This window comes from Pinus tabuliformis, chromosome 4_1 (assembly GCF_031772625.1).
Source record: "Pinus tabuliformis cultivar Carrire ecotype Pingquan chromosome 4_1, CPIR1, whole genome shotgun sequence".
NCBI classification, from domain to species: Eukaryota; Viridiplantae; Streptophyta; class Pinopsida; order Pinales; family Pinaceae; genus Pinus; species Pinus tabuliformis.
Window position 1 is genome coordinate 909924467 of NC_142303.1, and position 13244 is coordinate 909937710.

Genomic DNA, 13244 nt, shown 5'->3' on the forward strand with positions numbered 1-13244 from the left:
AGCAGCAGTGAGATGATGCCCCGTGTTTGATGGGGAATTGGATGAGAAGATCGGTATATTTGCAGGCAAGACCATCATAAGAAGATAGAACTCATCATACCATTTCTAACAGTATGTGGTACGCCTCATAACTCCTCATAGTGGAGGAATACTTTGTCAAAGTTGGTGCCCTAAAAGTATGGTCAAGGTGCCCAAATTGAATGCTGAAGGCAGCCTTATTATTGGTAAATCTTTTAAAATTTTGAATAAGATATGCTGACCATTCAGCCCTCGAGATGAGGATGAGAGGGTTCCAGTCCCCATAATGGTGTTGTGCAAGAGAAAAACCTTAAATATGCCTAAACTATTGACATTGATGCTACCTTCGTATTAGTTTGTGGTCTAAAATCCTGTAAAATGTTACGTATATACTATATATAAATATCTATCTACTGTTTATCTCTGGACGCATACAGGCACACTGAGATTGCATCTACACATTAGGATAGTACATTCATGTTTAAAAAGTTGAACCATTTTGCAGATATTTAGAACAAATTCTTAACAAAAAGTGATGCATAACCATTAATAACATGATCTTACTGGCTCAAGATCCACGGGAAGCCGATTTTTCAGGAACTGAGCAACCTGCAAATGAAAAGGTGCATTATATTTGCATTCAACATTAATTCCAAGATAACAAAATTAGTGCTTCATAATTTGTGATAAACAGTGAGATTAAACTCAAAGCTAAGGCAAGCTTCAAAATAATGAGAAAACACCAACTACGAAAGTGAAATATCTAAAACACAATCCTAGAATCTCTAACTGAGTTGACAGGTACAGCATGATGAACAATTACTTTCGGAAGATATTATTATCCATGTGTTCTTCAACCTATAAAGGTCCACAGCAGTGACCATGCAAATTGCCTAGCGAAATCTCAATGTGAGAGTCCAGACATGAGCCAAAGATTACCCAAGCAAGATTACGAAGATCATAACGCATCATTGTCTCCATTCGCAAGTGTTGCACCTTTATAACAATCCGTGTGCCATCTTTCAAAAAACCACCATGAACCTACAAGGTGTATGATTAAACTTGTGAGCAATTATCAATTTTATGCAAAAAAATAATTGATGTATGTTATAATAATAATAATCACATTTTCAAATAACGATGGCAGGTTATTATGCATTACTTGTGCAATTGATGCTGCTGCAATTGGTATTTTCTCCACATGAGAAAATACTACACCCAAAGGGACAAGACCATTCTTATCCTTGGCAAATGAAGGTCCCTGCGGAGATCTCAATAATTGTTGTCTAATACTGTACTCAACCTCAGAGAAAGGTCGTGGAGGTGTGTTATCCAAGTGACGGGAAAGATGCTTTGTCCAAGCTTCTGGTACAAAATCCTGAATAAATTAACATTAGTGAAGTGCAAAGGAAATTGCAGATCTATTATGTCATAAAATTCTACTCAATCTAAATGGCACAAACACCTTCTCAACATGATTTAAGCATAATAGATGCATAATAGGAATTGATTTGAAGTTGCAACCAAATGGGTTTGCCTAATGATTCTATGCCATCCAAGTAAATCTGATTTCCAGAACCTCTCTGTTTCATCCTCCATGTAGGACACACAGTATTTAATTGGCTTTTCAATCTAAATTACAAAAGGAAACAGGTTTCAAATGAATTTCTCAAAACTTCTAGTGTTCATTGCTATGATAAATGTGGTATTTCCTATTTATTGACTTTCGATACAATTCTAAACAGAAATTTAAGGTTTCCAGATTCTATAATATGATTCCAAGAGAACCATAATCAATTTCTTTGTATCCATATATTCAGAAGTGGAAAATAATAATTATTGCCAGTGTTCCATGGGGTCACGTCCCCCCCACCTAGGGGGTCGAATTTCCTAGCTCCCTCGCGCTCCAGGGAATTGGGGATGACTGGGGGGCGTTTCCCCACGCACCCAAAAAGTAGGGTACACACGGAAACTTGTAAGGGGGTGTTTCCTCGATTTTCAAGGTCAAATCCTCCAAATGGGGTCGTTTCCTAGGCAAAAGTGGTCGTGTGGGGTCATGAGGGGTTGTTTCCCTAGACAAATATCCCAATTTTTTTTAATGAAACAAAAAAATCCTAATTTTTATGAACCGGGAAGGGTTTAAATTTTATTTTCAATGTTCATTTCACATTGTTTCATCTTTTCATGATATTGCTCTGCTCAGTCGTCCTCTCATCCTTTCACATTTGCTTTTTTGTTTCAGACTTCAGTTTATTTTGAATCTTGATATATGATATATTAGACTTGAGTCTCGACTCTATAAAAATTTTACTCTTGATGTATCAGACTTGACTTTTACTTCAATATTTAGTATTCATAGTTGGAACTTCAATATGGTTTAAACTTTATAACTTTAAACATTTATTTTCATTGTACATTGTTAGTAGTTACATTGTAGTATTGTACAGTTACAAACTTACATGCATGATGTATGATGTACGATTATATGATATCATGCTTTTCGTCACCCCATGTTTCCTAAAAATTGGCAGGCAGCTTTTGCATAGGCCGCTCCTGCGTAACCCCGCTCCCTCGCCCCCACGTACCAAAAACTTGGCGGAACATTGATTATTGCTAGATCATGGATTATATCATTTCATCCTCGACAAATATGCAAGACTGCAAAGAAACCATACAATTAAGTAGGATAAACACATAGTGAAAAATAGCTGTGTTGTGGGTACTGCTCTCAGGAATTGCAGTTCTCCAATCCCAGGAGCTTTAGAGTCAGTATGAAATGCTCCAAAATTCCAAATATTACATGAGAGGCATTGGTAGGAAGCTCAAGAGATTATTAGAAGTGTTTTAATTGAAATTCCATGGCATATAGATTGAGAGCAAATACTTATTGTTAGGAGCTTACACGCGTTCCTTGACAAACATGGAGCATTTCAGAAGTTCCCAACCACATATGTAATGTCATTGAAAGTGAGTACTCATGGTTGGGAGCTCACGAACATTGCCTATCTTTTGAGGAGCATTCAAGCACTCCTCATGAAGCAGGCGTGAAAATTTAAGAATCCCACCCGAATCTACTACTGCAGCAACTAATTAAACTTCTCCTATTTGTTAATTACTGAAACAAATTATCTATTGCTTCCTACAACAAATATCGAAGCTAATACAACTACAGCCTTCACTTAATTAATTTTCCCATAACAGAAAAATAGAGAAAAATCTGCACAAGTGACAGTGTTTTTTGGACAAATGTCCCCCAAAAAACCCAATGTGGGAAAACCGGTGCAGCATCTCTGAGGGTTTTATATTATTAAGCAGTAGTTTCTGAATACAACTCTGGATGCCCTTCTGACAATCCAGTTACAGAGAAAATAAACGGGCAGAAAAACTTAGTGAGATTACTTGGGTATGTAATGTGTAGGAACGAGTAATTGTGGTACAGGAGGTGCCCCGACATTGATTTTTCCACCCTTCTTTATATGCCTTTTTCCTTTTATGAATTTTCTTTCATTAATTGCTCGGGGCTCAAAGGAAAAGAGCATGATGTGTAAGATATAGCAGTGATTACCCCCTTTTAGGTAGGGCGGTTCATTGCCCTCTAGGGGTTGGGACAATCATAGGTTCCTGAATGATAAAAGAGGCTCATCTAGGGCTTATGGAACCAGGGTGATGACCATGGATTGGGGTAGACCTCATGTATTAGCTTTTGCCCACATGCTAATTATTTTTGCCCCGGCCATCTTTTGCATTTTGTGGTACAATTTCCTATTAAATGTGGCCACTTATGCTTTTTTATTTTTCTTTTAGCCGCTTCAACCTCTGGGACGTCATTCTACACTTGACTGAAAGCCAGGGCAAGGGGATAGGGAGGTTGGCCCTATGTGCACCCAGAATAGAAATATGGACCGAGGTGGGGAGAAATGATGAATGGGGGTATAGTGAGTGGAAAAGGAGTAATATACGCGGATAAAGGAGCGGGACCACACACCCAAAGTCAGGTTTTCCAAGTAGTACCACGCTAGAACCAAATGGTCGATAAAGGAGATCCCACAGGACTAATATCTGAGGGTAACATCCAAAAGTGATCAAGGGGGCAAGAGCACAAACTAAGCCCACCCTTTCTACCAAATCCCCCCATCAATCCATACCTAGAGGTATCCATGAGAACTAAACCCAATACTCAATTACCAAATGACAGGACATACCTATAGATTCGGGAGGCCCACCTTCAAACATACGATTAATACGAGTGGGTGAGGGACCACATGGCTAGCTCAGGTGGCTGAGAAATGGCACAATGAGCCACCAGGAGGCTGTAAGGGGCTGCTAGCTGTCAGCTGAAGTCCATCATCGAGAAAAATTTCTCCTAGGGATATCACCCACGAACTGGTGGGTAACATCTGACTCCAACTGGGACGTGATCTCTCTCGAAGTGGACCAGGTTACTTGAATGGGTAGTCACGAAAACTCCAGCAATATCTTGGTCACCATAGACCTGTTATATGTACATGTCAAAGATCAAGGCCACTGGGGAACATGTTTTCACGGTGTCTTATGATCACCCATGCTTAATGTTAGCCCATAAACCAACAAGAAATAAAATATGCAATTTTTGTTTAACCTAAATCTAATCTATCATGACAAACATCATATGCAGTTAGTTCTAATGAGGAAAATCAGCATGCAATGCATCCTACCCTAACATGCATATAGTAATGTTAATACTAAGTGTAATCATAAAGGCAGTGCAACCAACATATCATCACATCAATATACATGTGCCTCCCAGTATGATTACTCATATAGCAACCCCCAAATCGAATGAGGACATAGTCACATGGCGGATGAGGCGAATGGGAGGTGAGAAAATATGATCTCCATTAGAGGTAGAGGGAGGTCCTAGGAGAAAGAAAACTGGTCATTCTAGAGGTCCAGGGCTCCCCTTTTAGGTACAAAATGGAGGAATGAATGCTCACTCTCGAGAACTCCTCATCACAATCACTGCTTGTAATATCATGCTTTGAGGATGTCACATGGTTGTGATGAGAGGGGAACGAAGGGTGAGAGAAAGGAGTGCAACAAATAGGTCTCTTAATGTGATGGTCACAGCGGGGAGGGGAGGTCGCAGAGTGATCATAATCCTGATGATGGGTCAAAGTGGATGAAGTATATTCAATGAAGGGTTCCTCCTTGACACCATATTCAGAAAGGGGAAAAGGGGCATTGTCATTGAAGGTCATATCAAAAGAGACAAGGAAATTACTTGAGGGACACTCAAGGTGATGAACAAGTGGGGAAGGCAAACGGGAGGGCGAAGTGTCATATTCAATGGGGTTTCCTTCTCCACAATTTAAAGGCTCAAGTGATATGAATACATAGCCATGAGGTGGGTAGGTGGGACCTCATTGCTTTCCTCGTTATAAGCATCAAAGATTGGGATTTCGTTAAAAGGAGAATCAATCATTTCCAACTGTCCTTCTTCATGCAAGAGAAAATAATAATACTCTTTCCCAAAGGTATCGCTCGATATGTCATCACAAGTAATGTTCGGGATAAAGGAAGAATCAATCTCAATCTCATCTTCCCTGTCCGTATCATAAATTGGAGCACAATCAAATTGACGCCCAACAATTTCCCACTTCTACTTTTTAACGAGGAAATAGTCTCCAATGTCACTTTCCAAGGAGATTACGGGATCACCTTCCTCAAGGTTTTCAAAAGGGGATCCATCAAAAGTGATATCCTTGAGAAAGGTAAAGCCAGTCTCGGCCCTACCACCCTAGAACCAAATGGTCGATAAAGGAGATCCCACGGGACTAAGATCCAAGGGTAACATACATAAGAAATTAAGCGGACAAGAGTGCAAACTAAGCCCACCCTTTCCGCCAAATCACCCCATCAATCCATACCCAGAAGTATCCATGAGAAGTAGACTCAATACTCAATTACCAAATTACAGGACACACCTTTAGATTTGGGAGGCCCACCTTTAAACATATGATCAATACAGGTGGGTGAGGGACCACGTGGCTGGCTCAGGTGGCAGAGAAATAGCACAACGAGCTAGCAGGAGGCCACAAGGGATTGTTGGTTATCGTCTGAGGTCCATCATGGAGAAAACTTTCTCCTGGGGATATCACCCACGAAGTGGTGGATAACATCTAGCTCCGACTGGGACATCATCTCTCGAAGAAGTGGACGAGGCTGCTCGAACGGGAGGTCACGAGAACTCCAACAATCTCTTGGTCACCGTAGACCTGTTATCTGCACATGTCAAAGATCAAAACCACAGGGCAACATGTTTTTCATGGTGTCTTATGATCACCCATGCTTAATGTTAGCCCATAAACCAACAAGAAATAAAATATGCAATTTTCTTTTTAACCTAAATCTAATCTATCATGAGAAACATCATATGCAGTTAGTTCTAATGAGGAAAATCAGCATGAAATGCATCCTACCCTAACATGCATATAGTAATGTTAATACTAAGTCATAAAGCCAGTGCAACCAACATATAATCACATCAATATACATATGCCTGCCAGTATGATTACTCATGTAGCAACCCCCAAATTGAACGAGGACATAGTCACATGGCAGATGAAGCAGGTGGGATGTGAGAAAATATGATCTCCATTCGAGGTAGAGGGAGGTCCTAGGAGAAAGAAAACTAGTCATTCTAGGGGTCTAGGGCTCCCCTTTAAGGTACAAAATGGAGGAATGAATGCTCACTCTCAAGAACTCTTCATCACAATCACTACTTGAAGTATCATGCTTTGAGGATGTCACATGGTTATGATGAGAGGGGAACAAAAGGTGAGAGAAAGAAGGAGTGCAACAAATAGGTCTCTCAACGTGATGGTCACAGCGAGGTGGGGAGGTCGCGGAGTGATCATAATTCTAATGCTGTGTCAAAGGGGATAAAGTATATTCAATGAAGGGTTCCTCCTTGACACCATATTCAGAAAGGGGAAAAGGGGCATTGTCACTGAAGGTCATATCAAAAGAGACAAGGAAATTACTTGAGGGAGACTCAAGGTGATGAACAAGAGGGGAAGGCAAAGGGGAGGGAAAAGTGTCATATTCGATGGGATTTCCTTCTCCACAATTTAGAGGCTCAAGTGATTTGAATACATAGCCATGAGGTGGGTAGGTGGGAGCCTCATTGCTTTCCTCATTATAAGCATCAAAGATTGGGCTTTCGTTAAAAGGAGAATCAATCATTTCCAATTGTCCTTCTTCATGCAAGGGAAAATAATAATACTCTTTCCCAAAGGTATCAATGGATATGTCATCACAAGTAATGTTCGGGATAAAGGAAGAACCAATCTCAATCTCATCTTCCCTGTCAGTATCATAAATTGGAGCACAACCAAATTGCGGCCCAACAATTTCCCACTTCTTTTTAATGAGGAAATAATCTCTAGTCACTTCCCAAGGAGCTTACGGGATCACCTTCCTCAAGGTTTTCAAAAGGGGATTCATCAGGAGTGATATCCTTGAGAAAGGTAAAGTCAGTCTCAGCCCTACTTTCCATAACTTCATTCTCCTCAACAGATGTACTCTCAAAATCATCCTGTCCATCCTGCAGCCCCGACGAGGACTCATCTTCCTGCTCATCACCGAGATCCTCAAGGTCATCTTCATCTTGGTTGGTCAATAAGCGGGACCTCTCTTCTTCTCTCTTCTCTTAAAGAACAATGGCTAATGTATTTCTTACATCATTTTGGTAGTATGCTTCCAGGAGGAGAGCGTTAGTAGGGTTCTCCTTATATTCACATTTCATCTTATGAAGCTTCACTTCTTCATCATATAAGCAAGAGAAAACTTCATTAGAATTATATTCCCTTACTACCTCCCTGCATGACCTACTATATTCATCCATTCTTTCTTGCGTGACTTGGAGGCTCTTGGGATCCACCTCTTTTTCATCCCCAGCGGAGGTATTCCTTTTCATATTTACGAAGTTATCCAAAATATTTGCTACACAAGTTATGTGAGCAACGTCAAGGAGATACTAGGATCCTCTTTGTAAGCACACCTTACTATGTCGAGTTGTACTTCTTGCGACCTATAAAACCAGAGCATAAATTCCATATCCATGCTCTCCAACATATTTTGAAAAGTTCGTGCATGTTCGACAGCTTTCTTTTGCAGATCTTGAATCTCTTGGTTATTGAGTTTTTCAAATATAGGACCAAGAGAAATCTCCAGCCTCTATGATTTTGCATATTAATATTATAATGGAGTCACCAGGGTGAATTGAGGTGCCTTGATAAATGCTTGCTTCACCCTACAAGAATTAACTTCAAATCTCAATGAAGAACTAGGGTTTCGTTCTTCCAGTGGAGTCGCCAATAATGATATGTCAATATGTCGTATGAGGAACAAAACACACGTCTCGTGTCCCCGACAAGGACACCGGAAATGTTACCATTCAAACAGCAAGGGTTCCTAAGAGGGAAACTGCTGGGTTAAGGGCAACGATGGAGGCTTAGCCCACTGTCACCACAGCTAAGTCTCCCTGCTCTTTGCGGACTTTCACCAATGGGAGGAGTTCCGATAGTGTAGGGATCACTTGTAAAGTATATGTCAATGGATAGGTGGAAAGTGTCCTTGGAAACCCTTTCCCAAGGATGGAGTGAAGAATGGAACTTGCTTGCTCTTTAAGCAAGGGACTTGGTCCTCCGGGGGTAAGGGGTGAGGATTGAAGGGTTAAGGGAGAAGGAATAGGCTTATAGACAAGGTTCTCAATCCTTATAATCCTTGGGAAACTTGGATTCCCAAATGGTCCTTGACAAATAATCTTTAGTGAGAAGTGGGACCACACGGGGCCCAATGGACCCAGTGCAGGTTGAGGGATGGAATGTAGCAACCTATGATGTTCCTATACTGGACAAGGTGAAAGGAAAGGACCAAACAAGAATATTTACTTCAAAAGGTTGAATTGATCTTGTTGAGGTCTAGCCTTGGGGATGCCTAGGAAAAATTCGATCTTAGACCTAGGGCTTCTAATTCCCAGAGAATCCACAGTTAAAATTGCCTCAAATTTGGAGGAGAAGGAGGGGACCCACTAGCGCAGTAGCCTGTAGGAGATCGAAATTTTTCCTTGGGTCAATTCCCGAGAAGTTGATTCCCTAGGTGACCTAATGGGGCTAGACCTAGGGAAAAAGGGGAAAAGGGTAAGAAGAGGGCTAAAATGATCACCCTTTTTTAGGGATTAGTGCCTAATTCACTTAGGGATATGGATTCAAGGATGATGATGGGTAAGAACTTGGTTTCTCGATCAAGGAGGCCCGGAAACTCAGCTTCATCCAATGTTGAGAGAAAGAAAAGAAAAATGACCTTCAAGCGTTTATACTTCAAAGCAAATGATGCAAGCTTATCGAGACAAATCATATCTAGGATATTTCATTCATATAACATTGGCCCATACATTAAATTAGCTAAAACATGCTTAATTCCACATTTCAATTATGAAGCAACTAGCCCTAATTTTATCAGTATGCAGCAACAAGAATAACAACATCAAAATTTACTTACAACATTATAGAATATATCCAGCCAACATTTTGTTTGCAAGACAAATCTCCAAGACAAGAAAGATAGCCCAAATCCATACATCAAAATTCATCCATCTCCAAAAAAATATCCTCCAAAGAAAAAATGTGAAGTTCTCTATAATTAGAGAGATCCCAAGTCAAGTGATGATCCAAACGAATGTATCTAACATCAACATATAGCCTCCTAAGGAGTTCGAATTAGCCTATGGGCCTACATTTGCCCTTAATGATCAAATAATGTGCAAATAAAACCCTTATTGGTGACAAGCCCACCAAACTACCTCACAAGTGTAAAAATAAGCCTCACAAGGGGCCAAATAATAATATGTACATGTCGTGGGGCCCTCCAAAGGCCTAATAATATCCTGAAGTGCCATGCTAAGGAATAAATTCCTCGAAATATGATGGACAAGGGGGTGGCCCCTTGTTCTCCAAGTAGTAGACATATGGTGCTCCTAGTAGGTTTGAGGGCACATAAATGACCCCAAGGGTCTCCATATGAATCGAAGATGCCTGTAGATCCTCTGCAAGGACCCGAGTGGTGGAATGAAAATTGAATGTTGCCATGACATCGTACAAGTCCTGGGACACCTGCCAAGAGTGTGGTGCTTCTGTGGGGACCTACTAGGCATAATGTACCAAGAATATAACCAAAAATGGATCGCTAGTAATCTCTGAGCATCGATGAAGGTCCATGGAGTGGTGTCTACTGTTGTGGAGACCAGTGGCTCTCTATGCACACCTTATATGTGCCAATGTAGACCTCTGGGGGTTAGGATCCCGTATAGGGAGACCAAACCCAAATGGAAACCACCTGTAATCCTAATTAGATCTAATGCTGCTCCTAGGCTTCCAATACAACCAGTCATTAAAATAATCGGGTAAAAGATTTTACAAATCACGGATAACAAAGTGGGTACTTCATAATGGCATGCCCTTCCGTAATGGGCTTTGGCATGTGCCAGTGTCTCCAAGCTCTAAAGGGGGTTAACCAAGTACCTTTTTAGGTGGTTTCATCCCTTGTAATATCCCTTATCAGGAATATTCCTCAAACACCAACCAAAGATGGACTGGGAGGGCATTTACCAGATATGTCGCCTCTGAAAAGAGGACAAGATCTGGAGGCTACCTGGCCCTTTCCAGACTCTATCTAGGAGTATAGGAGAAAACACACAAGTGGTATAATAGCCAGGAAGCTCAAGGAGATAAAAATAACAATGGTGCAACATATAACAATATAACCATAAGCAAATACTCAAGAAATGCAGAGAGAAATGCTAAGCCATTTTATTATACTGAGTAATAGAATGAGTACAGGAGGTGATCAAAAAGATGGCACCTCGACTTGCACAAGGCAAGTGAAGAAATACACTTAGAATAGCAAAGGAATGGCCTGCGTCCAAGCTGCTGGAGAACTGTCGTGCTGCTGCTGCTACTAGAAATCAAATGAGGATTTGGGGTTGTTCCCCTCCTCAAAGAAAGTTGAAACTCTGGAATCGGATTCTACTCAGAAAACCTAGAAAAACTTAGAAAGCTTTCCTGAAATGGCCGACCCACGAAAATCACCCCCTTGAGGACCCACGCAATCCCTCAAAGCTCTGCGCTGCCACTGAAATAAACCCACCACAACTCTGCCTGAAACTCAGCCAAAATCCTCCAATATGCAAGAGTTGATCCCCTGCTCAACCTCCCAGCACAAATCCACTGGCAAAACCTCAATCCAGAACTCCTGCCAGAAAGAACTGCGTCATCCCTCTCAAGACTGCGCATTCATCCAAGATGCTCAATCCTCCTGCCAAAATGCTGATGAAACTACTGCAAAAATACTGATGGAAATACCTTGCCCAAGCAGGCACTCGAAGTCCCCCAGGGCTAAGGGTGAGATCTCCGAACAGAGACACTCAATGCACTAAACAGTGCTGCAGACTAGCTAAACAGCCAGCGTGCTCCAAGTCGAAGTGACTAGCTCAAATGCACATAATCAAATGCCAAAATGAGGAGGCTCCTCTCTCTTTTATAGCAATGGCCTCTCTCAATCCCAAGGCTCACCTCCTCCATCGTAGCTTTCCTCTTGCCACATGTTTCTCACCATTTGCGCAGTCACTCCAAGTGTCTACGTGGGCCCCTCCTCTACGTGGTTCTTTGGCCCCCCTTGGCTCACCTTTTAAGTTACAACGTTGTGCTAGTAGGGAGTGTCTTTATTCATGAAGTGAGTATGTCCCCCTCTCCTCACCTTTTTATTTATAAATGGCTATAGAAGGCAAAATTGAGCAAAATCAAATATTCCAATTAGCCATGGCTAATTAGGAATATTACAGTCTCCCCCGGCAAAATGTTGCTTGTCCTCAAGCAACTGAAGTGATGGATGCTACAAGATCTTCTCACTCTACCAAGTGACATCCTCATCCGATAAATTCTTCCACCTCACCAAGAATTCCCGGTTTGTCCTGCTCCGCAGCCACCTTTTCCTGGTATCAATAATAGCCTCTGGCTGCAACACCAAGTGCCCCTCATCATCCGTGGGTGGTAGCTCATCTGTCACTGTCACATGCTGCCCCAATGCCTTCTTCAGGCATGATACATGAAAAATGTTATGAATCTTGCTGCCTTGGGGCAGCTCCAACTCATATGCAACCTGTCCAATCCTACGTATCACCCTGTATGGCCCATAAAAGCGGGGTTTGAGCTTCTCAGCCCCCTTCTACTTCAGTGACGACTGTCGGTATGGTTGTAATCGTAGGTAGACCAGGTCCCCTACCTCAAACTATCTCTCCACCCGACCCCTGTTAGCATACAGCTTCTGCTGGTTCTGCGCTTTAGCCATATTATCCTTGAGAGCTTGGAGAATATCTTGACTCTCTTGGATCCAAATCTTGTTTCTCAGAGCCTTGCTAGCACCAAGCATCACGTCAGCAAAAGATAAAGGATGATACCCATACAAAGCATAAAATGGTGACATACCGATGGACATGTGATGAGTAGTGTTGTAGCAGTACTCCCCCAGATGCAGCCACTTCAACCATGCTCGCTGCTGCCCACTAACATAGTTACGCAAGTAGCCCTCCAGCCACTTGTTAACTATCTCTGTCTAACCGTCCATCTGTGGGTAATAAATGGTACTTGGTGTCAACTCCGTCCCCACCAACCGGAAAAGCTCCTGCCAAAATCCGCCCATGAAACGGCTATCCCTGTCACTGGTGATGGTCTTGGGAAGACCATGTAACCTGAAAATCTCTCTGAAGAACAGCTCAGCGACCTGCGCTGCTGTATAGTGTGCGGATATGGCGAAAAAATGTGAGTACTTTGTCAGCCGATCAACGACGACAAAGATGCAATCCTTGCCCTGTACCATGGGCAACCCTGTGATGAAGTCCATCGAAATACACTCCCATTGCCCCTCTGGAATGGGGAGAGGATGCAATAGTCTTGCTGGATGGTTCATCTCCCCCTTGTTCCTCTGGCAAACATCGCACTCCCAGACATGCTGGAGTACATCCTTCTTGAGGCCCTTCCATGAGAACCTCTCTCTAATGGTCCTGTAGGTTTTGGTAAACCCCTGATGACCTGCCAATGGTGAATCATGTGACGCCTGAAGTATCTTCTTCTTGAGCTAAGACCCCTCAGTCAAGAAGATTCGGTCCCTGTAGTAGATGATCTCATCGA

At 42.0% G+C, this 13244-nt stretch overlaps 1 protein-coding gene across 4 annotated transcripts in view; it reads right to left on the reverse strand.

The window, feature by feature from the left end:
* LOC149179092 (uncharacterized) overlaps positions 1-13244 on the reverse strand; it is a 395456-nt gene that overhangs the window by 184949 nt on the left and 197263 nt on the right. For all 4 annotated transcript variants that reach the window (XM_089420514.1, XM_089420515.1, XM_089420517.1 and 1 more), the window contains 3 exons: positions 1181-1396; positions 958-1059; positions 583-627 (listed from right to left, as the gene is read on the reverse strand). In XM_089420514.1, the coding sequence (XP_089276640.1) occupies positions 583-627; positions 958-1059; positions 1181-1396 (363 nt within the window). The remainder of the gene's footprint in view (positions 1-582; positions 628-957; positions 1060-1180; positions 1397-13244) is intronic.